This window comes from Streptopelia decaocto (genome assembly GCF_964273445.1).
Source record: "Streptopelia decaocto genome assembly, chromosome: 10".
Taxonomy (NCBI): domain Eukaryota; kingdom Metazoa; phylum Chordata; class Aves; order Columbiformes; family Columbidae; genus Streptopelia; species Streptopelia decaocto.
The window spans coordinates 743190-769860 of record NC_138665.1 but is presented as its reverse complement, the minus strand read 5'-3'; the positions used below and the strand labels follow the sequence as shown (position 1 = coordinate 769860).

General features: G+C 53.8%; 1 protein-coding gene across 1 annotated transcript; it reads right to left on the bottom strand.

The window, feature by feature from the left end:
• Nucleotides 1-344: 344 nt before the first annotated feature.
• Nucleotides 345-26087, bottom strand: HDAC8 (histone deacetylase 8). Its single transcript, XM_082062094.1, has 11 exons — nucleotides 25969-26087; nucleotides 25584-25636; nucleotides 23616-23746; nucleotides 21120-21261; nucleotides 18147-18259; nucleotides 17068-17145; nucleotides 15875-15983; nucleotides 13810-13982; nucleotides 11359-11453; nucleotides 3880-3985; nucleotides 345-859 (listed from the first exon to the last, which is right to left on the bottom strand). Exons 1-11 carry the CDS (start codon nucleotides 26047-26049, stop codon nucleotides 837-839), a joined length of 1104 nt encoding a protein of 367 aa, XP_081918220.1. The 5' UTR covers nucleotides 26050-26087; the 3' UTR covers nucleotides 345-836.
• Between the last annotated feature and the right edge of the window lie 584 nt (nucleotides 26088-26671).

Genomic DNA, 26671 nt, shown 5'->3' with positions numbered 1-26671 from the left:
CATGCCAGAGGCACTGGGAGGGATCAGCACCAGGTATCTGTTTTCCTGTCCCCTCTCTGAGATGCTGAAGCATCTGGAGGTTCATTCGAGATGTCCCGGGACAGCAGCTGCCACCCTGCCCTGCACCTCCCTTGCAGCACCCCTGGGGTCACGCAGGATTCCAGGAGCCCACCCCTCGCCCTGTGCTCCTTTAGCAACTGGGCTGGAAGGGAAGGTCACAAGCGCAACTGTGGATCTTTGCTTTCCAGCGCTGGCTGGACCGGACCTTCAGAGCACACGTGAAGTGCTGCAGGAAAGAGCGCTGGCAAGGCAGGGTGGTGCAGGGAGAAAAGAAACTGCTGAAGGAATATTTCAAACACTTTATTTAAAAAAGTCCCAGTTAAAAACACAACGGCTGCGCCTTTCTGTGGGCAAGAGGCGCAGCCCGGGCCCGGCTGGCGCTCAGCGCCGCTCCCGGGGCAGCTCAGGGGCCGAGCTCCTGCCAGGACGGTGATGTGGTGCTGGGCTCCAGCTGGGGAGGGTTCACAGCTCCGAACAGCCCCTCTCTTAAAAAACATGGAAAACTAGTTGTGAGAATGAACTCTGCAGTGTTAATAAAGGAGAGAGGAAGGAGCAAGGGAGGCTCTGGCGGCACCAGCAGGCTGCTGCTGGAGGGCCCACCTCCCGCCTGCAGAGCCACAGTGCTCTGATTCTCTTCTATAAAGAGAAAAAAAATGAATCAACCAGCAGGAACTTCTTCCAAATTTCACCCGCAGCCACAGATTTCACCAGCTGCTCACATAAATACACTGTCTTCCCCATGGGAAATCCTCTTGCAGAAACCTGAGTCTTCTCCGCTAAACAACGTGCTTCAGATTCCCTGCAAAGAAAAGGAGGCAGGAAAAGATATTTCCACGGATATTTCAGCCCGATGGAGTGGCCCAGCCAGGGGCAGGGCTGCCACCCCTACGCCTGATGGACCAGACAGAGATCCAGGACGAACAGCATCAGCGCAGACCCCCGTCCCCAGGCTGCTGCTCTCCTCCGAGCCCCACGCAGCCCCCAGGTCCTCCTGCATCCAAACGTTAACCCCCAGCTCCAGGCAGCCCACTAAGAGATTCCTCTGTTGTGGACAGAGTAATCCCAGCCATCCTACCTTCCCTGCATCCAGGCCAAGACCTGGGCTTGCAGCCCAGCTTCTTGTGCCCAGCTGTAATCAGCCGCCCTGTGCTGCAGGAAGACTGTGTGGGCACACATGTCTGAGGCTGATGACACCCAGGACCATGTCCAGCAAGGGTTTCACGTCACTGAATTAATCACAGGACAGTTTGGCTTGGGAGGGACCTTTGAAGACCATCTAGTCCAACCTCCCTGCCATGGGCAGGGACATCTTTCACTACATGAAGTTGCTCTAAGTCCCGTCCAACCGACCTTGAACACCTCCAGGAATACACAGCTCCTCTGGGCAGCCTGTTCCAGTGTCTCACCACCCTCATCATACAACATTTCTTCCTTATGTCCAACCTAAACCTACCCTCATTCAGTTTAAAACTCTTGCCCCTTGTCCTGTCACTACAGGCCTTGGTAAAAACTCCCTCTCTGTCTTTCTTAGAAACCTCGTTTATAAAGTGAAATGCCACACTAAGGTCTCCCCGGAGCTTCTCTTCTCCAGGCTGAACACCCCAGCTCTCTCAGCCTTTCTCCCCAGCAGAGCTGTTCCAGCCCTGGAACCATTTCTGTGGCTCCTCTGGAGCTGCTCCAACAGGTCCATGTCCTCCTTGTGCTGGGGACCCAGAGCAGGACACAGAGCTCCAGGGGGGCCTGACCGGGGACAGAGGGGCAGAATCCCTCCCTGCACCTGCTGGTCACACCGCTGGTGATGCACCCAAGTTACAACTGGCTTCTGGGCTGCAAGCAGACATTGCTGGGTCATGTCCAGTCCTTCATGCCCCAGCATCCCCAAGTCCTTCTCTGCAGGGCTGTTCTCAGTCCCTTCATCCCCCAGTGTACTGATACTGGGGGTTGCCCTGACCCAGGTGCAGGACCTTGCACTTGGCCTTGCTGAACCTCATGATGTTAACATGGACCCACTTCTCCAACTTGTCCTGGTACCTCTGGATGGATCCCATCCCTCGGGCGTGCCACTTGTCGAGGGTGCACTTGATCCCACTGTCATGTCATTAATAAAGATACTGAGCTGTACCAGCCCCAGTGCAGACCCGAGGGACACCACTTGTTACTGATTTCCACTCAGACATCGAGCCATTGACTGCAACTCCTTGGATGCGCCCATCCAGCTGATTCCTTATCCATCTAACACTCCATCCATCAAATCCGTATCTCCCCAGTTTAGAGACAAGGATGTTGCGTGGGAACATGTCAAATGTCTTACAGAAGTCCAGGGAGATGACATCAGTTGCTCTTCCCTTATTCACCAATGCAGTCATTCCATTTTAGAAGACCACCAGATGTCTTTGACCACCTCTCTGTTACTCATATGCCTTGACTTCCAGGAGGATCAGCTATATGACCTTACTGGGCACAGACCTGAGGCTGACTGGTTGGTAGTTCTCAGGATATTCCTTTTTATAATTTTTAAAACAGGCGTGATGTTTCCTTTTTCCCAGCCATCCAGGCAGCACACAGAGGGTGGCGATCAATGGTTTTCACTCAGGCTGGCAGCCTGTCACAAGCGGGTCCCCCAGGGATGGATACCAGGCCCCACACTGTTCAACATCTTCACAAACAATCTGGAGGATGGGATCGAAAGCAACCTCACCGAGTCAGCTGGTAACACCACGCTGAGTGCTGAGGTGGACACGGCAGAAGGGAGAACCTCTTATAGAGACCTGGACAAGCTGGAAGAGTCAGTTGACAAGAACAGCATGAACTTTAACAAAGATGAGGGCAAGGTAAAGCACCTGGGACAGCACAACCAAGAGCCAGCTCAGGGTGGGATCTGTGTGGCTGGATCCGCCTTGCTGAAAGGGACCTGGGGGTCCTGGGGGACAGCAAGGTGATAATCCAGCGGTGTGTCGCCGCAGCAACCAGGGCAAACTGGATCCCGGGCAGCAATTGCAGGGACATTACCAGCAGAGATAGGGATGGGATCATCTCACTCTCCTCAGCGCTTGTCAGCTGCACTTGGAGTACTGCGTGCAGTTCTGCTCCCCACAAATCCAAAGAGATGGACGGACCAGGCAGGGGCCACAGGAGGGCCGCAAAGATGATCTGAAGAACCTGTCTTATGACAAAAGGCTGATGGAGTTGGGTCTCCTCCCTGGAGAAGAGAAGGCTCGGGAGGACCTCCTAACTGCATTGCAGTACTTGAAGGGCAGCTAGAGAGAGGACACGGGCTTTCTCTTCACAAGGAGCCACATGGAGAGGATAAAGGGCAATGGGTATGAGTTGCACCAAGAGAGGTATCACCTCGTTATAAGAAAGAAACTTTTTATAGTGAGAACAACTAATCGCTGGAACAACCTCCCCAGCGACATGGGAGAGTCCTGATTGCTAGAAGTTTTCAGGATGATAGGGGACAGGGTGCTAAATAGTTTCACCTAGGTTCTCTTTCCCATGAAAGGTTGGGCCAGATGACCTGTAAAGCCCCTTACAACCTGGGCTGTTCCATTATTTTAATAGGGACAAGGCCTCTGCTCCTCTGCACAGCCAGAGAATAGGCAACGGCACCTGTTGCCAACAGGGACCCACATCTCCGGGCTGACGTGCCACTAACGCTGAAATCACACACGAAGCAGGAGACCGATGCCGTTGTACACGATGAGCGGCCAAGCGAATGTGGTTCATCTTTCTAGTCAGTGAGAAAGGCTTCAGCGAGCTTCCCGAAGTCCTCTCCAAAAAGACCTACAAGCCAGGAGAGTGTTGGCTTGGACAACTCACCTTTGATAGAGTTAAGGATTTCCTGGATTCTCTGCGGCTCGTTGCGGTCTGGTCTGCAGCTCGGGGTGATCTCCAGCACGTAATCAGGACCGTACTCTGTGAAGAACTGTGGGGAAGAGGAGAGGACAGTCAGCAGAGTTTGCAACTGCTACCAATTCAAGGGCTCAGCGGTGCAGCCAGGACAGCCTCATGTCTACCCCAATGCTTTATTTGGGAAAGCTGTTGATGCCCATTTTACATTTTCCTGGCTGTGCATGCAGCTGAGCCTGCAGGAGAAAAACCTGCAGCATGTGGGCTCTACACCACAATGCAGAATCACAAATGATTGCCAGCAGTTTGATTGCACGAGCACACCACAGCAAGCCAAGAAGCAGACACACCAGGGTTCAAAACATCAGTGGTAAAGATGCAACCTGTGCTTTCAGTGCTGTGCGAATGAGCTCACACCTGACCCCAAAGCAACGCGGGCAGCAGAAGCTGCACTACATTGTGGCTGCAAAACAACCATGGCTATTCAGATCAGAGATGGACCCGGGGCCAGCACATACTTAGCTAATTAGCTCATTAGCTTCTCCAGGGTCAGCCCAAGGACTGATGTATATTTTTCAAGCAGACTATTTTCACAGTTTTCTTAGGTAATCTCCTTTATAGCTGAACATCTTCCTTTCCCCACCTCTGCCCGGAGATTGCTTTGCAAAACCCCTGCTGAAATACTGACATGAGAGGGGAACACTGACATTTTTCCTGCTTAGAGAGACCGAAAATGGCTAAAGCAGAAGAAGCCGACGTGTTTTGGGAAGTCCTCGCCGAGAGCTGGTGCCTCTAGACTGGTTTGAGTTTGCTCTTGAACAGGACACGGCTACTCCCGGAGCAAACAGGCCCCACTGACTCCACAAACCCAGCCAGCTGGCTCACTTGCAGGAAGAAAGGACATACACATAAAATCCTGACTGCAGCATCCATGGAAAAAGCACACATCCCAGTAACTGGCACTGTCTGTACAACGTGCTGCTTGCACAGGCAGTGGCACAGCGGACCCCGTACCGCGTGTCCAGAACATCCAAAGTAGGAAATAACAAGGCACAGTTCGTCCCCAAAAAGGCGGCATTTCGCACTCCCTCACCCCCCGGCTTCTGTGGTGTCAAAGTGAAACAGAGCACCGATAGAGCTTCACGCAACTGTTTTTCAAAGTCTGTGTTATAGGGTAAAGAAACCTGGACTTTTGCACTGATGTGGTTTATGGCACTTGAGAAGCTTTTGGTATTAACTAATATCCTGTAGCTCCACGTGCTGAGCCACCCGATACGGGCTGCAGAGCCTGGGGCTGCCTGGGCTTTATATCGTCCGCCAGAAAGCAGGTCAGTGGGGACGCCTGGTAAATCTGGAACTGGGTAATGCCATTGTGATTGGGGACAGGGATGATATCAGACCCACCCATGACAAGCGGTGGGATGAGCTGCCCAGGTTAGAGGGGCAGGGTGCCTGTGAGGATCCCCAGCCATGGCCCCGAAATGCGTTGGCCTCACTGGAGGACACTTGAAGTCTTACAGAGATGAGCCAGGGGCTCCTGAGCTAATAGAGGCCAACGGGAAAGCCCAATGAAACACTGCGGAGGAACTAAGGGCTGTTCCTCTGAGAAGGCGACACAGCCACCAGCCCGGCTGAGATCCCTCTACACCAACACACGCAGCAGCATGGGCAACGAACAGGAGGGGCTGGAAGCCACCGTGCTGCTCGAAGGCTACGACCTCGTGGCCACCGCTGAACCGTGGTGGGATGGATCCCGTGGCTGGAGGCGGCGATCGATGTCTGCAGGGTGTTCAGAAGGGACGGGCGAGGAAGGAAGGGTGGAGGGGTTGCCCTCTACATCAAGAGATTGAGCGAGTGTGAAGAGCTGTCTCTGAAGAACAGCCACGAGCATTCTTTTAAAAACAGACTTTTTAGCAGGGCCTGTTGTGATAGGACAAGGGCTGATGGTTTTAAACTAAAAAAGAGGAGATTCTGGCTGGACATGAGGAAGAAATTGTTGGCCCTGAGGGTGGTGAGAGCCTGGCCCAGGTTGGCCAGAGAGGTGGTGGCTGAACCATCCCTGGAGACATCCCAGGCCAGGCTGGACGGGGCTCTGAGCACCCTGAGCTGGTGAAGATGTCCCTGCTCATGGCAGCGGTTGGACTAGATGGCATTTCAAACTATTGTGTGATGCTGTGATTCAAGAGCTCTGATGCAGCTGCTCTGAAACAAACAGCCCCAGCTGCTCAACACAACATGTTCCTACCCCTCCAGTGCAGGTTCCTGTGCAGACAGCAGGAGAAAATGTGTCACCCCTGATCCCAGACCGAGACACAAACCAGCAGGATCCCTTGCCCACTTCTGCCCTGTGCCAGCAGCAGGATGAGGACACAGCCACCTCTCACTGCTGCCCTCAGAGGCGCTTTAAGTCTTTGAGGAAGCACTAACAAAGGAAATTCTTTCAACCGCTCACCAATTGACAGAAGCAAAAAGCAGCACCTGGGAATCAGCCGAGTTTTGACCCACCACAGGGACTCAGAGAGGCAAATCCACCAAAACGAACCCATAACGTAGGTTTTCTCTTTGAGGTGCGAGGCTTGAGCTTTAATATTTCTGAAGACATTACAGAAAAGCTATTAGCACAAGCACCTTGTATCCACTCTCTTGCAGCCTGAGGGGATTCAAGAGGTCAGTGCTTCAGAAGACTTCTTCATCTCTCAGAATAAGGAAGATATTGTATTACAAGCAGGCAAGCTCATGCTTCAGCAACAGCAAAATGCCTGCGCTACTCACTCATCCATTTATTTGTAATAGGGGAAAATACACTTTTTTCATCCCTGAAAAAACCCTGCCATTTTCAGGGATGAAACAAGCAGTGTTCAGAACCAAGACCCACAAGGAAAGCTGAAAATCCTCCCATTAATCAGCAGCTCACCTGGAAGCTCCCAACTGCTCCTGTTTAAAACTCAGGCGTGCCCAAACTGAGCGAGTCACAGGTGTCTGATGTGCAACCGTGAAGCTCTGAGCAGGCCAAAGGCAGCTGAGGTTTAACCCAGAGGGAGACACACCTGGGACCGCCAATGTCTTCCCTCCCATCACGGGATGGCCCAGAGAAAGGAGCGGTGTCCGGGGTTTGGGAGATGGGAATGTGCAATGACTGCAGGGGGAGAAATGCTGGAGGAAGAAGAGTAGGCATAGCTACTGCGGCAGAGAGGAGGTGAGACAGACAGACTGACAGCTTCCCGGACAATACTGCGGTGAAGGAGGCACCATCCTCCAGATTGCCCACTCCCACGCTATTTAAGACCATCGCAATATGTCAAATGGGCAAAGATGTGGAGATAGAGGTTCTTAGGGACATGGTTTGGAGCCAGCATTGGGTTAACGGTTGGACTCAATCTTAAAGACCTTTTCCAACAAAAATGATTCTATGATTCTCTATATGCAGCCAGTATCTCACACAAAGCGTTTGATTCCTGCAAGCACAGCCAAAGCGCATGTCACACTGAGGCAAAACCTCCCCGGCTGGCTGCAAAACAGGGTGACGTTTGGTCTCAAGTTGCGCCGCGGAGGTTTAGATTGAATATTAGGAAAATATTCTTCCTGGAAAGGGCTGTCGGGCATTGGAACAGGCTGCCCAGGACACTGGTGGAGTCACCATCCCTGGAGGGGTTTAAAAGGTGGTTCTTAGGGACATGGGTTAGTGCTAGAGTTAGGCTGGGTTATGCTTGGACTCGCTGATCCTGAGGCTCTCTTCCAACTGAAATGATTCTATGATTCCATTTAACTTCTCCCCAGTGAACCACCTTCCAGCGGGCGGCAGGCAGCACACGGCCCTGCCCGATGAGCAGAGCCCATCCGGCCACCTCACACTGCGCACTCTGCACCCTCGGCCTCCTCCATTCTGTAAACCCCACAAAAACCCCACCTCACAAAAAGATCTCAACATCGTTTATGAAGCGTTCCACGCTCATTTACTGATGCTTCACTCCATTTCCTCGTGTCCTATCACCGCTCACAACAGAAAGGACATCAGCAGCTCCTCCTCCACTGCCTTGAGGAAGGTACAGACCGTTATGAGGTCTACCCTCAACCTTCTCCAAGCTGAACAAGCCAAGTGACCCCAACTGCTCTTCACACGTCTTATGAACACCCATGGTCCACTGAGACACTCGGGGACATCAGTCTCGTGCTGTGGGTTTCTTCCCCCCTGCTCTCCTTCCTCCGTTCCTGCTCAAAGTCTGTCAGCGTTACCATCTCCGCTTTGTGAGTGGTTTGGGGGGACTAAACAAGGCTATCAAGACTTCATAAACACGTCATTTGGCAGTCCTAAGAATCACAGAATCCCAGAATGTCAGGGGTTGGAAAGGCCCTGGAAAGCTCATCCAGTGCAATCCCCCCATGGAGCAGGAACACCCAGATGAGGTTACACAGGAAGGTGTCCAGGCGGGTTGGAATGTCTGCACAGAAGGAGACTCCACAACCCCCCTGGGCAGCCTGGGCCAGGCTCTGACACCCTCACCCCAAACAAGTTTCTTCTCACATTTAAGTGGAACCTCCTGTGTTCCAGTTTGCACCCATTGCCCCTTGTCCTGTCACTGGTTGTCACCAGAAGAGCCTGGCTCCATCCTCCTGACACTCCCCCTTTCCATATTGATCCCCAGGAATGAGTCCCCCCTCAGTCTCCTCTTGTCCAGCTCCAGAGCCCCAGCTCCCTCAGCCTTTCCTCACACGGGAGATGCTCCACTCCCTCCAGCATCTTGGTGGCTGCGCTGGACTCTCTCCAGCAGTTCCCTGTCCTGCTGGAACTGAGGGGCCACAACTGGACACAAGATTCCAGGTGTGGTCTCCCCAGGGCAGAGCAGAGGGGCAGCAGAACCTCTCTGACCTACTGACCACCCCCTTCTAACCCACCCCAGGTACCATTGGCTTCCTGGCCACAAGGGCCCAGTGCTGGCTCATGGTCACCCTGCTGTCCCCAGGACCCCAGAAGATAGAGCAGGACTGCACACAAGCCAATTTAAAACATGAGAGGGACCCTTACCTCATGACAAGTGAATCCTATGCTCAGCATTATGAAATAACCCTGTTTCGAAGGGAGGGGGCAGGTAACTACATCAGAGTTATATTAAAGAAAATGAAGATGATCCTTCAATGTTCTTGTCAACACAGTTGGTTTCAGAAATCATTGATCTTGGTTGTGAGTTCAGGAGCTAAAAACACAGATCACTGCTGATGGGAAGAAGCAAGAACACATTTAAAATTGATAAAGGAAATCCTCTGGAAAACTTTAAGCATCAGCTGGTGGCCCTGGCTTTCATTGTACTTGTTGATACAAACTGCTTAATTCATTTCAGAACAGGATTATAAATGTAAATGAAGAACAGGATTATAAATGTAAATGAAAAACAGGATCTCGTGCCACTAATGAGGCACTAGTGGGATAAACCTGTTGACAGGGAATGCTCCTCGCAATGTCTTTTAATTGGCATTTCATCAGTGCCGCAAAGCCAGGGAGCAGAGCTGTACCGGAGGTTCCTATGGTGACCTAAGGGCCGTGCTCAGGGTGCTTCAAACACAATTCACCGCTCCCACCTGGTAACCCAGGGGCCTGGGCCCTGGGCACCTGCATCCTCTGGGTACCAAGAGAAAGGCAGATCCCAGGAAGGGGGGCTGCTGCTCCCCGCTTACTGACACGGACATCACCATCTTTCAGCTGGTATCTGATCCAGAGCCCTTCAACTCACCTACCAAGGCTACTTCTTAACACCAAGGTCACTCTATCACAAAGGCTTCAATAAAGCACATGGCCATTGGCCTTAAAACAATCAATGTATCACATACCAGTGTCCCCATGCATTCCTTGTGGACCTGATGTATATTCTAGCAGAGCACCGTGGATTTCTGACTTGTTCCCAATTCAGCTCCAGCAAACTCCATTCGCACAAGAGCTTTCTGGCTGTGACAAACCGCCGCTCCAGCCACTTCACCTGGCGTTCCATGAGCATTCCCATGCTCCTGATCCTCACCGGCTGCTTTGCTGGGTAACGTCACCACCCAGGGACGATCCCTCTCCGTGGTGCAGGAGTCAAGACGCGCTTGCTCATGGCAGGAACTTGGTTTTACGAGCCTGCCATAAAAGTCTCCTACAGGTGCCCAAGTGAGAACAGCAGCACTTGGCAACTGCTCCATCCAAGACAGCCCGTGTTTCTCCTCCCTCCAGCTCATTCCTCTTCAAGTGCTGCACCACAGCTCCAAGAGACATGCTGGGCTGATCTCTCGCAACTTTTCTCCATGGTGAACCCTGCGCAGCTCATCTCATCATCTCATCTCATCTCAACTCCAGAAACAAAACCACACGCACTGTTTTTGCTGCAATGGGAACACAATCAGACCACGGCCAGCAGCACCAACTGGCAGCCGGCTCAGCTCCGCAGCCCAAGCAGAGATACCAATTCCTTTGAGAAGGAGCAGCCTGAGCACGCAGGGCCCCGCCGTGCACCTTGTGACATCTTGCAATCGACTCATTCCCTCATTTCTGTACCATTTCTTGGTACAGAAATCATTAACACAGCAAATAAACTGTTCAGAGCAACAACAAATGGGCAAACCCTAACACCTTCAGGAGTTAATTCCTGCAGAGGGACCCACTCTTTTGACTTCCTGAATACAAGAGAAAGATCACGTCTTGTTTAAAACCTGTTTCTGCAGACACCTGGCTAAAGGACCATATTTAAGCACAACGCCTCTCAAAAAGCATCTTGTGTCTGTAATGACGAATGCCCAGTTTCAATACTTACAACCACTTTACTCCCTCATGTATCCTGGTCTGTGAGATCCTTAGACAAAGGCAAAACCATAATTCCCTGTAGTCACTGTAGGCTTGAACAGCCTTGCATGTGCAGTTTTATTTCTGTAGGGTCAATAACACTGATCTGTGGTTTGAGACCTATTACGAGCTTATATTTACTCCACCAAAACTCAGTCTAGATTGTGTCCCTCCAACCAGCTGTCCAGCCCCACTCAGGACTTTAAAAGACAGCTCATATGTGATCACGATGAACAGCACCTGGCCCCACAGCTGGTCAGAAAAGCTTCAGAGTTGCAACCTGGAACTTTCTGTAAGCTGAGGAAATCTAGGCTAACATTTAAGCCTTGAGAAAGGCCTGGCTCTTTCCTGGCATTAGTACATGCCCATCCTGAAGAGTAATTAGAGCAAACAGGTGACTCCCCCTCCCCATCCTCTCTGTAACCACCTGAGACTGGAGTTTATTGGCACCTGAGCTCCTTTGCAAGAAGACGCGACAGCCTCAGGTTCTGGGAACAAGCAGCCACTGTGCTGCTAGGACAGAGCATTATTGTTACAAGAGTGTCCCAATGAAACAGGATTGAGCAGCGAGGACGCCACATGGATTCAGTAGGATGAGTCGGCTCTCGTGCGGGGGGAAGGGAGGGTTGTCAAGGCGTTACCTCGTGGTCAGGGATCTCGGAGGACAGCGTTCTCCCAAGGATGAGCCCGGTCAGGTACGTCCAGCAGCGAGCTGTGTTGGCAAGGTTGTAGCCTCCTGTCTCCAGTAAGAATTGTGATTTTGGAGGGGGAAGAGTGGGGAAAGGGAAGAGAGGGGAGAGATTTTAGTGGAAGGGAAAAAAAAAAACCCACAGAGGCAAGATGCACAGTTTACATGCATTCAGCTTATTTAATCCACTCAAGCTGTGCCCAAAACTGACATTGTGCACCGGCTGCCTACACAAGCCCAGGTGCAAATGACACTGTATGCAAGGACAGAGGTCCCAAACTGGACCCCAGTTACAGGGCACACGCCAGGATCCTCCAGCCACCATATCAGACCCAGCATGAGCCCCCGGCAACACGGAGGAGTGTTGGAAGGTGACAGGAGCAGCAAAGGGCAGCGCTGGCGACGGGGGATTCTTCCCTTCCACTGCCAGTCTTCCCCCCACCAAGCACAACACACACGCCCAGCCATTTGCTGGGGAGCTCTTCAGCACTGGCATGTTTGAGAGGACAGATAGGAAGCTCATTAGCACAACTTGTGACTGCTTTACAAGTAAATGAGTTTTCATAGTCACTATGGCAATGGCCACCTCTGTGGTAACAGTGTATGAGCCCACAAGGAAAAACCTGAGCTGAAAGCAATTCTGCAGGAGTTTTTTTCCCAGCAAAGACAACTAAAATAGTAAAATAGAAAAGCACTTTGAAGAGAGGGAGACTGTATTTTTCAACATTCCTTTCTCTTTGGGATCCTGATTGGTTGTTTTCCCCAGGTCAAGTATTGACTCTTCCCCCAATTCCACTTCAAATGCTTCCAGGAGCACAGTGCTGGGTCACTCTTTGCTCTCCCCACTGGACAAGCAGCTGGTTGTGCAGCACAGCAGAGCTAAGTCCACCTTAGCTTTTGTGGGTGCAAGAGCCCCGCTGTTCCATGCAGGCACCCAGGTCCTTGCCCAAGCCCCTGCTGGAATCCAAACAGAACCATTCATTGCCAGATGCGCAAGGTTTGGGAACACAGCGCTCACTTTTAAAGAGAATGGCTGAAGAGATCAGCACAGAGGGGAATAAGAGGTGTCACTGAGAAGCCAGGGACAGCTCAACAGGAATTATACAGGTCACCATACTAGAATCAAATTGTTCTGATAGCAAATACCATTTACTGAACTCCATGAATGGAGCAGCTTCAGCAAGCAAATAACAGATGTGAGAAAATATCAGAAACTAATATATGATGATGTTAACGGTCTTTTACAACTTAAAATATTCTATGGTTTTGTGATTCTACGTCACGGAAAAATGAGGCGGACAAGAAAATCCTACAGCTGAACTTCTAGAGGCTCCGTTTCTCAAAGAATAAAGCATGCAGTGTTGAACCGGAGAACTGAGGCAGGTTGGTGTTTATGGCACAAAACATGGACTTGTGATGGAGTCCTGACATTGTCACAGATTTCAGACTGGTTAACATCAGGGTTAACAGCCTCTGCTCTCCCTGGAGGAGCCAAGCAGCCTTCAACTCAAAAACTGAGGGTCAGGATTGAGATTTACACCTGTTGGTATCACGGATTTCAGGTCTGTGTGAATGACCTATTAGAGAGCAGTGTAGGGGAGATGGACCTGGGCGTCCTGGGGACAGCAGGGTGACCACGAGCCAGCACTGGGCCCTTGTGGCCAGGAAGCCAATGGGACCTGGGGTGGGTTAGAAGGGGGTGGTCAGTAGGTCAGAGAGGTTCTCCTGCCCCTCTGCTCTGCCCTGGGGAGACCACACCTGGAATCTTGTGTCCAGTTGTGGCCCCTCAGTTCCAGCAGGACAGGGAACTGCTGGAGAGAGTCCAGCGCAGCCACCAAGATGCTGCAGGGAGTGGAGCATCTCCCGTGGGAGGAAAGGCTGAGGGAGCTGGGGCTCTGGAGCTGGACAAGAGGAGACTGAGGGGGGACTCATTCATGGGGATCAATATGGAAAGGGGGAGTGTCAGGAGGATGGAGCCAGGCTCTTCTGGGTGACAAGCAGTGACAGGACAAGGGCCAATGGGTGCAAACTGAAACACAGGAGGTTCCACTGAAATATGAGAAGAAACTTGTTCCTGGTGAGGGTGTCAGAGCCTGGCCCAGGCTGCCCAGGGGGGTTGTGGAGTCTCCTTCTCTGCAGACATTCCAACCCGCCTGGACACCTTCCTGTGTAACCTCATCTGGGTGTTCCTGCTCCATGGGGGGATTGCTCTGGATGAGCTTTCCAGGTCCCTTCCAACCCCTGACACTCTGGGATTCTGTGAAAACACAGTGTCCTCCCAATGCTGCCCAGCGGTCACCGTGCTGAACTCCAGCCAGCGCCAGCCCACAGGCACACACTCCAGGAAGGGCTCCGGGGGCACAAAGCGGTTTCCCTGTGAGCATCGGGACGCGTGTGCACTCACCTCCCCCCAGGATGAGAGTTGCCAGCTGCCACTGCAGGACGTACTTCAGGCACTTGCCCACTCCCTCAGGCGTCATATTGAAGGAGCACATGGGGTCTCCAGCGATGGTGTCTGCCCCCAGCTGCAGCACCACCGCGTTGGGGCTGAACGCAGCGTACACCTCCTTCAGCACACTGTGGAGAGAAGCGGAGGGTTACTATGAACACAGCTCGGGGGGTGCTGGGTCCCTCAGACCCACTGATGCCTCTCCAGGTTTCTGCATTGTCTTCTCACACACCCCTCATACCCGTTAAGCTCCCTCTGGTCCCAGTTAGCCCTCCGCTACTCTCCTGCAGTAAGTTTCTCTCTCAAAGCACTCATCACAGGGCTGGTGAAGGCAAAAACATCACTAAGAACACACAGGGGAGGGGGATCTAGTCCTGATCAGCTTAGTGACAGCACCAAACCACGTGGTTACATCGGTACCCAGAGCAGTAGGGCTGTAGGTGCCAAATCCAGGGGCTTTTCTCCTCTGTAAAAGTCACATTGAAGAGAAGGATCTGGCAAAACAATGCTAAACTCTCACACACGTCTCAGCAGGACCAGGCAGGCTGAGCAGAGCAAGGCTCTGCCCAGGTTCCACTCTCCTCTCTCCCACATGGCTCTTGAGGCACAAGTACATTTTCCCGCAGCTCTAGAGGACGCTGGGGTGCAGCAGGGCCAGCCCCTGGAGACAGTTTATTACAAGTATTCTCCCTTGCAGAAGGCAGTTGGGCATGTCAGGCATCTGGCTTTGCTCCAGGAGGCTTTTAGTATCATGAACACCACAAAGGGAATAATCCCGTTCCCAGCACTGTGCTCCAAAGCCCCAAATACAAGGCAAATAATGGAGAAAAACATGTCCCTTTCACAACAAAGTTTTTATTTTGCTGAAGTAGAAACAGATGTGACCCCTGGAATAAATGCTCTTGCCTTGGTTAAGAGAACCAAAGCATCACCAGTTCCTGTCTCATATGCAATTAGAGGCCACTGTGGAGCTGCTTGCATGACAAAGAGCATTTATGAGCACTCACCTGAAGAAACTTAAACAGTGACAGACAAGGAGCCCCACCGAGCCCAGTGCCAAGGCAGGGGCCTGCGGGGCTGAGGCTGCCAGCTCTACAAACACCACAAATTCACTACTGACACTCACACATCACTGGGAAAAACTTGACTGGTGAAGAGAAAATGTCCAGAAAAAACTCAGAGGTAAAATACATGAGCCTGGGTGAAAGCAGGATCTCCACTCAGCACGCGTATTGGCCCCAGGGCCAGCAGCGCAGCCCCGGCACCGCGGCAGGGCTGGCTGCTCACACCATGCGTGTTTTGACAGCTACCAGGCCACGCTGACCACAGTCTCACCAAGCTAAACGGACCGAGGCAGAGAAAAATCACAGCGCCAAGGGAAGAGCAGTCAAGTCGGCGTAAGTGTCCTTCCTGAAGTGACCCAGAGTCAGCCTCTCTACTGTGTACGTCAAGGACGGGATGGATGAGAGGGGCGTCACCTCTGCCCAAGGCCCACGTTGTCCTACCCTTCCCCTAAGGAGGACCGCTTCCCACGCAGCAGCAATTAGTAACAACGTACTTTAATTGGAGCCTGTGCCATTCAGCTTCCAGAAACAACAGGCAATGATCCGTGTGCTACGCCGCCTCAAAAGCAGCACCAGAGTTTATTTACCAGAACACAAGTGATCAAACACAAGCGCTGCAAATTACAGAAAGGAAAGCTCAAAGTGCACGTGCTCCAAGCTGCCAGGACCAAACTTCCTCCCCATTTATTTGTATCACTGTGCTGTGGCAGATCAGTCTCCAGCAGCACTGGGCAGGAAGCCGCCCCTGGCACTGACGGAGCTGACACCGTTTCGCACAGTCTCTTTGCCTTTTTTCTCCAGGAATGCCTGATCTGGCAGCGCCTCGGCAAGAGCAGAGGGCTGCAAGAAGCATTAAGGAAGGACTGTAATTAAAAATAGCAAATAAAGAAAATCTGTGCAGCCTCTGTCCTCTAAAATCCCATCCAAGTACACTGCACCAGAGCAAGAAGGCTTACGTTTCACAGATCTGGTAATACTTCTCATCCTGAATGCCATCTTGAATAGGTACATTCACGCTGTAATAGCGACCTTTCCCCAGGCCAACGTCTGTCACATCACCAGTGCCTGAAAACCAGAAACACCCCATGGTTAAGGATGAGGGAAAGGGGATCAGCAGGAGGAGACACGTGTGGGATGGGAGCAGAGAGCCAGAACCCCTGGTGTGCTAGTGAAGCCCACTTGCCAGCACCAACACAAGAAGGGTTGGATAGACCCGCTTCTCACCCTCTGCCCAGTTCTGTCCTGCAGCGTGCAAGGGCTGAGGTGGCCACCCAGCAGTTTCACAGAATCCCAGAATGTCAGGGATTGGAAGGGACCTGGAAAGCTCATCCAGTGCAATCCCCCCATGGAGCAGGAACACCCAGATGAGGTTACACAGGAAGGTGTCCAGGCGGGTTGGAATGTCTGCACAGAAGGAGACTCCACAACCCCCCTGGGCAGCCTGGGCCAGGCTCTGCCACCCTCACCCCCAACAAGTTTCTCCTCAAATTTAAGTGGAACCTCCTGTGTTCCAGTTTGCACCCATTGCCCCTTGTCCTGTCCCTGGCTGTCACCAGAAGAGCCTGGCTCCATCCTCCTGACACTCCCCCTTTCCATATTGATCCCCAGGAATGAGTCCCCCCTCAGTCTCCTCTTGTCCAGCTCCAGAGCCCCAGCTCCCTCAGCCTTTCCTCACACGGGAGATGCTCCACTCCCTGCAGCATCTTGGTGGCTGCGCTGGACTCTCTCCAGCAGTTCCCTGTCCTGCTGGAACTGAGGGGCCACAACTGGACACAAGATTCCAGGTGTGGTCTCCCCAGGGCAGAGCAGAGGGGCAGGAGAACCTCTCTGACCTACTGACCACCCCCTTCTAACCCACCCCAGGTACCATTGGCTTCCTGGCCACAAGGGCCCAGTGCTGGCTCATGGTCACCCTGCTGTCCCCAGGTCCCTTTCCCCTACACTGCTCTCTAATAGGTCATTCCCCAGTTTCACCCTTTCCACAAGCAGAAAGGAGGAAATGTCCAGTGTAGCTGCCCCTCTCCTCCTGAGTCAACAGGAGAGGCAGTGAGACATCTCTGCTGGATGGAACGGACGGGACTTGCCTTTGCTGGGGCCTCATCAGTGATGTGTGAACCTAATTAGCACCAACTTCATAAGTTCAACTTGCCTGGGAAAAATCCTGGTGAAAACTTGTGCAGAGAAACAGTCATGACTTTCGAGGTGAAACTAAAGGCATCTTCAACTCCTACCAGAAAACAGAAGAGGAAAAAGCTTCCATGCATCATTCACATAAATGAGAGTCTAATCACACAAACGAGCCGCTCAATAACCACGGGGCAGCAAGCGGAGAGGGAACAGAATGAACAAAGCAGAAAACCAGACGTGGCTCAATAAATCCATCCTTAATCAACAGAGACCTGAATTCAAATGCAGCAAGGTCACAACAGACATTTATTTGGTGGGTGTCACGCTAATCAGCACTGGATGGGTCCCGACAGCTCAGGTCAGCACCCAGGTCGAGGGAGGGAGCTGAGCAGGGACGCCCTGGCCAGAGATGGCTCTGATTGCAACCAGAGCTACTGAGCTCTTGTTCTCAGCGCTGCTGCAGATCAACATGCCTTTTCCTTAAAGACGTTAAAATAGTGGGGGTGGAGAAGGAAAAAGAAGTAACAGGAAACTTAACAGAAACCAAATGTGGGGGAAAACAGAGCAAAATGAAGCATACCATTACACTTAGGAGAGCAGGAAACGTTGAATGGTGTTGAAAGAACGTCGCTGAAGGACAGCAGTTTCAGCAAGGCCAGCTCTGGCTTTAGTTTTACAGCATCAAGCCTTCTTTTAAAGGCAATGCTTACTACTGCCTGCCTGCCTCCCTCTGGCACTGGTGGCGTTAAACAACTAAACACCGTCAGCAGCTGTTCTGCTGGGATGAGACAAGGGGCTGGGGGACGTCCTGGCTGCAGAGCCACTGCCGGAGGGGAGTACTGGAATGCAAACATGCTGTTTGTGGCTTTAGGGACAAGACTGCTGCCCAGACCCTCAAGAGAGGTCTGATGAGCAGCACAGGGTAAATTCATCAAGCAGGACAAGGCAGAAATGGATTGAGGGAACCTGACTGCACTGAAAGGAGGCAAAGCCACAGCGGCTGCAGCAGGTGAAGCCCTTCTGTCCCCACAGACCCTGACCTCTCCCATCCCTCCCCGAGTCTCCGTGGCTGTGCTGTTTGCAGCCTGTGCTGGGCCTTACCATCCCCATGATGCAAATCCAAATCGATATAAAGGACACGGTCAAATTTCTGGCGCAGCCGCAGGATCCCCAAGACAGCATCGTTCAGGTAACAAAAGCCAGAGGCTTCATCTCTGTAAAAACAATGTCTGAGAGGTTGAACATCGCCAACGCAATCGCCACTGACCTCACAGTTGTCACTTCTACTTCATGAGCCTCCAACTCACGGGGGCACAAAGGAGGATGAAGAGTCCGGGCAAGGCCCAGCAGCTGCAAAGGGATGGGTCAGGAACATCTCAGAGCACGTCTGGGCAGCACAGAGGACACGACTCCTTGTGCCAACTGCTTCTCAACCCTGGGCTTGCTGGTGGCTGGTAATGCATGACCCCGCTGTGCTGCAGAGAGGCCCTGCCCCATGGGGGCTTGGCAGAGCACCCCCGAACATTGCACTGTCGCACTAATAAAACGTTAGCTTTCTACCCCTGAGATATTTTAAAGAAGTTTGGAGCCACTCGACTCAAACGCACTCTCTGCTGTACCTCCTCTCCCCCTGCAGCAAGAGGACAGGCCCCCGGATGGTCTTGGCCATTCTCGTGCAAGCGCCGGGCAGCAGAGGCAGCACCCAGGTCACTGCTCCCGGGACGGTCCTGGCACTGAAAGGCAGGTCCAGGGCAGTCGCAGCACTCTGCTGCTCTGCTCCAGAGTCTCAGGGGATGGTGGCTAAGCCTCTTCCCAAAGCAACACCCTCCCTTCCACCCCAGCAAAATGCAAACAGGACGCTCCACATGCAGTCCCTCACAATACAGCTCTTGGGCTCAGCCAGAATAAACAAAGGACAGATGTTGCATGGAAAGACTTATCCCTGCTACACATCAGGGGCAGTGCCATACTGTTGGCATCAAAGGAACAAGAAAGTTTCTCAATCCCTACTGCAGACTCACTTCAAAGTCAAGTCCCTGTCACCACTCGGCATTAGCCCATCCACACTCCCACTTTGCAGCGGGAGGATCTGAACCCCTCTGCCCCGGGCTCAAACGGCTCCGCGATCTGAGATCTGCCTCTTGGAAATGCTTCTTGACTTTCAGCCACAGCACTCGGCTCATTTCCCCCAACACTCCCTGCCCAGCAAACAGCTGCTAACAGCAAGGAGCAAGCCCGGGGCAGCAGAACTGCACTTGCTGCCATCCCCTGCAGATGTCAGGGAGCACAGCTGCTTCCCAGTGACGCCGTTCGTTTACAGTGATGTTACCGCGTGTCCTGGGAATCTTCCTGAGCTGCAATTGCACACCGTACTCCTCCCCTCTTTCCCAGCCTGTAAGGAAGCAAAGCGAACCACGTCCAGTCTCGGGCGCTCTCTCCACGCTGTAACACACCACCTCTCTCAAACCTGAGAGCGAGCAGAGCAGGACGCCGGCTCGGACAGCGGCTGAGCAGCGTCACAGCTGCAGCTCAGGGCCGGCACGCGGGATTTCTGACCCCACAGACCACACAGCACAGCTCGGGCTGTCACTGCCAGGACGGAGAGCTGGGCTGGGTCAAGGAAAGGCACCAGCTCAGCATCCCGCCCTCTGCCCCCAAGGCACACCAGTGAACTGGGAGCTCGAAAAGCCCCAGGTGACAGTGGTTACCATTCCTGCCTCCGTGACCTCGGAAAGTTAACTATGCTACTAGACAGCAGGTCTTTTTTGACAAAAGGACATGTATTTTGCTAGGACGCAGGTCCTGGAGCTGGGTGTCAGTCTGGCTGGACCTTCACACTGGACTGGCACCTACCACGGCGGCTGCTGACTCCGCAGCATCCTGGGCCACCTCCCCGCGTGGCTGGGAAGGTCCTTTGGGATCAGGAAGTACTCAATGCCTTTTTTAAACAGACTTTTTGCTTCCCAGAACAATGCTAACAGCACAGCTCACTGGCGGCAACGCTGCTGAGGTTTCTTCTGTTACAGGCATTTTATAAACCACGCAATGGAGATAAAAGAGAACGGAAGATTTTCAAAGAGCCACCCCTCCTGCAAACAGCAAGGGAGTGCAGCTCAGCCAAGCTCAACTCTCTCCTGTCTCACCAAGCTGAAGCTGAAGGCACCTCCAGCAAAGCGCTGAGCAGGAAAAGGGTCCTGATGAGATGCTGCCATCCCTGGGATTTGCACATCACCAGAGAAACATCCAGGGTTTCTCTCCCAGGTCAGAAAAGTCACTGGAGCAAGAAGAGAAATCTACACATTCATGTACAAACTGTCAGGGTTAGACACGTGGTTTGTGACAGTTTCTGGGGCTCCCCAGTAAAAACAAGAGCACTGCGAGGGCCAGTTAACGGGACAAGGAAGGGTGCTGTATTGTCCGCATTTGCAGACAGGCCTCATGCTCTGTGAGATGGGGGACACAAAATAAAACACACATCCATGGAAAACAGGGAAGCCATGGAAACAAACTATTTTTACCGCTTTATTTTCATCACGGGATTCAGGGACAAAATTTTTACTTCCTCTCCTGTTTTTCTGGAAGCTCATTATTGACATTACGGCTCAGAGTAAACAGCCACCCACAGAGCACGGGGCAAAACAGAGGTCAGTCCTACCCTGTTCCAAACCTCTTATTAAGGAACCAGAAAAGCCACACCAAACAATTTGGGTGACAGGTTCTCATTCCCTTCCATGTTGGGAGCAACACCAATCGCTTGCCTCTCCACAGCCTTTGCAAAATCAATTCTCACCGGAACTCCCAGAGATGACCACGTACCAATGGACGGCAGGACACCTCTGATCACACCGGTCCCAACCTGCGCTGCAGCCCCTGGCAGCACCAGGACGGGGCAGTAACCAGCCGGCTCTCAGGCCTCTGCCCTACGCTCTGCTTCTGCCCATCCACCTCCTGCCTTCCCTCACCCGCGCACACCTTGTTCTCTCTTCCAGCCGATCCCCGCTGGATGCACCGGGAGCTAGAGGTGGGGTTCAGACAGCAGGTGAGAAAACACAAGGGAAGAGGTTGTTTTCTTACTTCTTTGCATGATGCCACCCTCCAGGCCAGTTAATCGCTACCTTGCACTTGCCATCCAGCAGGCACTGGGCTGCGGTGATGGTGGCTCCTCCCACGGCTGCCGCATACTCAAAGATCCCTTCGGTAGCCGGACAGTCGTAACCTGCGGGTGAGAGTCCGTGTGTCAGACACAACAGGCCTTTTCCTCCAGGAAGCACATCCTCTTTGTTTTGAGTTCCAACCGCGGCTCGAACTTTCTGTTCCAGACACAATGAAAAAGTCATGGCACAAAACCCTCCCAACAGGTACTGGATTTGGACTCACACAGCAGATTTAGGGGGTGTAAGTAGGAAAAAACTGTATTGGGTTTGAGTGGCAAGGTTCCAATATAAGTTGGGGAATGAGCTGTTGGAGAGCAGTGTAGGGGAAAGGGACCTGGGGGTCCTGGGGACAGCAGGGTGACCATGAGCCAGCACTGGGCCCTTGTAGCCAGGAAGCCAATGGTACCTGGGGTGGGTTAGAAGGGGGTGGTCAGTAGGTCAGAGAGGTTCTCCTGCCCCTCTGCTCTGCCCTGGGGAGACCACACCTGGAATCTTGTGTCCAGTTGTGTCCCCTCAGTTCCAGCAGGACAGGGAACTGCTGGAGAGAGTCCAGCGCAGCCACCAAGATGCTGCAGGGAGTGGAGCATCTCCCGTGTGAGGAAAGGCTGAGGGAGCTGGGGCTCTGGAGCTGGACAAGAGGACACTGAGGGGGGACTCATTCCTGGGGATCAAGATGGAAAGGGGGAGTGTCAGGAGGATGGAGCCAGGCTCTTCTGGGTGACAACCAGTGACAGGACAAGGGCCAATGGGTGCAAACTGGAACACAGGAGGTTCCACTGAAAGAGGAGAAGACACTTGTTCCTGGTGAGGGTGGCAGAGCCTGGCCCAGGCTGCCCAGGGGGGTTGTGGAGTCTCCTTCTGTGCAGACATTCCAACCCGCCTGGACACCTTCCTGTGTAACCTCATCTGGGTGTTCCTGCTCCATGGGGGGATTGCACTGGATGAGCTTTCCAGGTCCCTTCAACCCCTGACACTCTGGGATTCTGTGAGAGGAGCCCAGGCTGGAGCAGGTTTGCTGGCAGGACCTGTGACCCCGTGGGGTCTGTTCTGAAGGACTGCACCCCTGGAAAGGACCCACGCTGCAGCAGTTTGTGGAGGACGGTCTCCCATGGGAAGGCCCCCACACTAGAGCAGGGGAAGAGTGTGAGAGGAAGGAGCAGCAGAGACAACGTGTGATGAATGGACCACAACCCCCATTCCCTGTCCTCCTGCAGCACTCAGCAGGAGGTGGGTAGAAGCGCTGGGAGTGAGGCTGAGTCGGTGAAGAGGGGTGTATGACAGGGAAGGTGATTCTAGTTCTGTTTTGAATTCTCACTATCCTACTCTGTTATTAATTGGCAATAAATTGAATTAATTTCCCTAAGTCGAGTCTGTTTCGCCCATGACGGTAACTGGTGAGTGATCTCCCTGCCCTTACCTCGACCCATGATCTTTTCCTTCATATCTTTTCCCCTACCACATTGAGGAGGGAGAGAAAGAGTCTTGGTGCGCACCTGGCAGACAGCCAGGGTTGACCTGCCGCAAAAATCAACCATCAAAATGTTTCTTTGCACTCAGATCATTCGCAGACGGGTCTTGAACCAACTTCTGATCTGTGTGACTGGCCAGCCCGACCTACTGGTCCCTCGTACCATCTCGCAAAACCACTCAGTTCTCTGGCTGCTCTACCAGGAAAGCCCTGACACGGTCATGGATGTACCTCCCACCAAAAACAGACATCCACAAAGGAGACAGGCCCAGGTACGCTGCAGCTCTATAGCTGGAATATGATCTCCACCTATTCCTACAGAGCCAAAACCCAGCAAGGTGTGAGCCCAGGGCTGCTCCTCTGCCTGCAGAGCAGAGCAATGTGAAGGGCAGATCTGGGGAATACTCAGGAGATGAGCGCAGCCCCTGCACCACCGCCTCAGTGCTGGGTCACTCCCGCTCCTGAGACAAAGACCGTACCCACCGCCACCCGCCCGCTGCCACCGCTGCACTGCGCGGTGTCTCGAGACGGGAGCAGAGCCACCAGGCAAACGGCAGCCGCTCCGGTCCCTGGCCGCGTTTCAGGCCGTTGCGCACGCGTGGCCTCCAGCGCAGCAGCCGCTCTCAGCTCTGCGCCAAGGGCAGCACGTCAGGGCCCCCTGTCCCTCTCCAGAGCCTCAAAGCAGCAGCAAAATGCGCTGGCTCCAGGTGTGCGAGGGACAGGCAGCCAGCAGCAGTGTGGGGCTGGCTGTACCCTCTGCGGGCAGCAGTGAACACACCAGCTTGAGGAGGGATGGCTGGTTGCCAGGGTTCCGCAACACCCCGAGGAGCACTGCCCTCCACAAACAGCCCAGCAGCACACCTGAGCTCACCCCTCTGACCGACCCCAGCAAAGACCATCCTGGACCTGCTGCCCAGTTAATCTCTTGCTGAACACACGTGTCCTTACCCAGTCCATACTCCACAGACTCCGGGTGGTCGTCATCCCCCTCCTCACTGACCTTCTGCAGGTGCTGCAGGTAGGCGTCCGTGTGGAAGCTCGCCATCTCCTCCATGGAGGCCACTTTTGGCTTGACTATCCTGGGCAGAGAGGAGGAAGGGAGCATGTTAGGTCAAGAGGCTCCAGAGTTCAGCTGGAATGCCCAGCTTTACCCTCCTCAGACTAGCAGCCTTCTTTTGAAAAGCAAACAGAATCCGCTCCTCCTCTCGCACTGGACTGTCAGAGCGAGAGAGCCGCTCAGCTGAGCTGGAGCCTTTCCCCAGCGTGGCAATGTCTGCTGTGCCATCCCAATCAGGAACGACTGCAGGCGCTGCCTGCATCCGCCTTTCCAATTTGCTTCACGTTTCTTCTCCTTTTCTGCGCATCTCCCAGCCTGAGCAATCCCCAGCAGACCTAACACTGCTTGCACACGGGGGAAATGACAGAGTGACAGCGTCCAGGCTCAGCCCAGTGCTGCAGCAAGAATCCAGCCCGCTGGGTCAGGAGCTCACCAGCACCTCTTACACGCTCTTAACTCCCCCTGCATGCAAAGCAGAGACCGTCTCTGTCCTCAGCAACTTGCTTGTCGCTTTTCCCAGCCCTGCAATCAGCCTAAATAAATCTTGTGACACGTCAAAGCCCTCTCCAAATCCCACACTCCGGGGGCACACACACAGGCACCCCAGTACAGCTCCCTTGCTACTGGAAGGCTGCAAGAAGCTGCCGGCTCCAGGACAGCCCAGGCGCCGGGAAGAGCAATGGGAAGAGCCCTTTGGCTCTGCCTCTGTAACGGCACCTACAGCCACTTCCCAAGCATGCTCGACCAAATGACCAGAAAGAAAAAAAAAACAGTTTAAAATAGTCCCCATAGGACTTTCTGGCCCTGCTGAACTGGAGCACGGGTTTTTTTTTAGATTTTATGAGATGCAACCCAAGAGAAGTTGAGCTAAGCCTTTTTTTCCCTTCATATTCCCCAGTGTCAAGAGCCTAATAGGTCAGGAGGGTTCTCACTCTTTCACTTCAGACCTCATGTTCTCTCCTGAACAGCACCAAGACCTCACAAAAAGTCTCCCAAATCAGTCACGACACAGCAAAACAACATGGTCCCTCTCAGCATCAGCACTGGCCCGGGGATTTGGAGCGGTATCAACAAGGATGGTTTCTACACCACGACCTCTGCTCAGAGCCACGAGAGCAGCAGGTGACAGCGTGCTCTACGGAGAAAGCACAGGGCAATTAGTGTCCCATCCGACCAGGAAAGGTAATCATAGATTACACCTGCCAGAATTACTGCAATCTTGGCCATTGAGCTAAACAAGCAGACTTTCCTCAGTTCCAGCAGGACAGGGAACTGCTGGAGAGAGTCCAGCGCAGCCACCAAGATGCTGGAGGGAGTGGAGCATCTCCCGTGTGAGGAAAGGCTGAGGGAGCTGGGGCTCTGGAGCTGGACAAGAGGACACTGAGGGGGGACTCATTCCTGGGGATCAATATGGAAAGGGGGAGTGTCAGGAGGATGGAGCCAGGCTCTTCTGGTGACAACCAGTGACAGGACAAGGGGCAATGGGTGCAAACTGGAACACAGGAGGTTCCACTTAAAATTGAGAAGAAACTTGTTCCCGGTGAGGGTGGCAGAGCCTGGCCCAGGCTGCCCAGGGGGTTGTGGAGTCTCCTTCTCTGCAGACATTCCAACCCGCCTGGACACCTTCCTGTGTAACCTCATCTGGGTGTTCCTGCTCCATGGGGGGATTGCACTGGATGAGCTTTCCAGGGCCCTTCCAACCCCTGACACTCTGGGATCCTGTGAGCTCTCAGAAATACACACGGTGTGTGCTCCTATGGTCAGGCTGCCAGCAGGGACAGAAACCTGCAGTTACTCAGTATCTTCCAAACCTCAGCAAAGAAGAAGATATTCTGTTCACAGAAAACAGGAGCACTTACTTCATCTGATCAAGTAAGGAATACGCTTCAATCAACGAATGTACCATACTGGCCTAAAAAACGGAGAAGAAGACTGTGAGAGCAGCTCTAGCGCAGGACAGGCGCTCGGGAGCGGGGCGGGCGGACCTGCGGCTGAACGGGAGCGGGTCCCGGGCAGGGCCCCACGGGGTTCGCGGGGTCACTCCGGTGCGGCGGGGGGGGCACCGGGAAGTGCCGCCGGTGTGAGGGGAGACACGGGCCACACACCCCCCGCCCCTTCCCCGAGCTCCCCGCGCCCTCCCGCTGCCCCAAGGCGCCGGCAGCCGCCCCCAAGCGTTCCCCCGGCCCCGCCGCTGCGCTCCCAGCGCCCCGCGGTTCCGCACCACCGCCCCGCCACGGCGCTGACCCGCTTGGGCACTTTGCAGAGGGAGTCGCAGAGCGCCACGTACTCCGGGCTGTACACATAGACCGGCGGCGGCGCCGCCATCGGGCCCGCCACGCCGGAACCCCGGCCCTGCCCCGCACGGCCCCGCGCCCCCCGCGGAAGTTCCGGCCCCGGCCCGGCGGAGGCGCCGCCGCCCGAGCACGCCGGGAGCTGTAGTCCCGCCCCGCAGCGCGGGAGGACGGGCCGCCGCTCGCCCTACCGGCGTTTCACTGGGGACCCCACGCACGTCCGAGGGGCGGAGTTTCCTTAAAAACGTAAGAACTGCCACTGAAACAGGCCCGAGGCTCGTGTGCACCCGCCTGCCCCAGGCAGGACAAGGGGGGTGGTTTAAACTAAAGCAGATTCAGGCTGGACATGAGAGAGGAATTGTTGCCCTGAGGGTGGTGAGAGCCTGGCCCAGGTTGGCCAGAGAGGTGGTGGATGAACCATCCCTGGAGACATCCCAGGCCAGGCTGGACGGGCTCTGAGCAACCTGAGCTGGTGAAGATGTCCCTGTCATGGCAGGGGGAACTGGGGAGCTGGGACGGTCCCTTCACCCCAAACTGTTCTGTGATTCTATAACCCCACCCCGCCCACCACTTTGTGTTCTGTGTGCCTGATCCCAATCAGTCCAATCACGTTATTGTGTGTGGGGTTTGACCTGCAGAACAGCAGAGCTGGGACA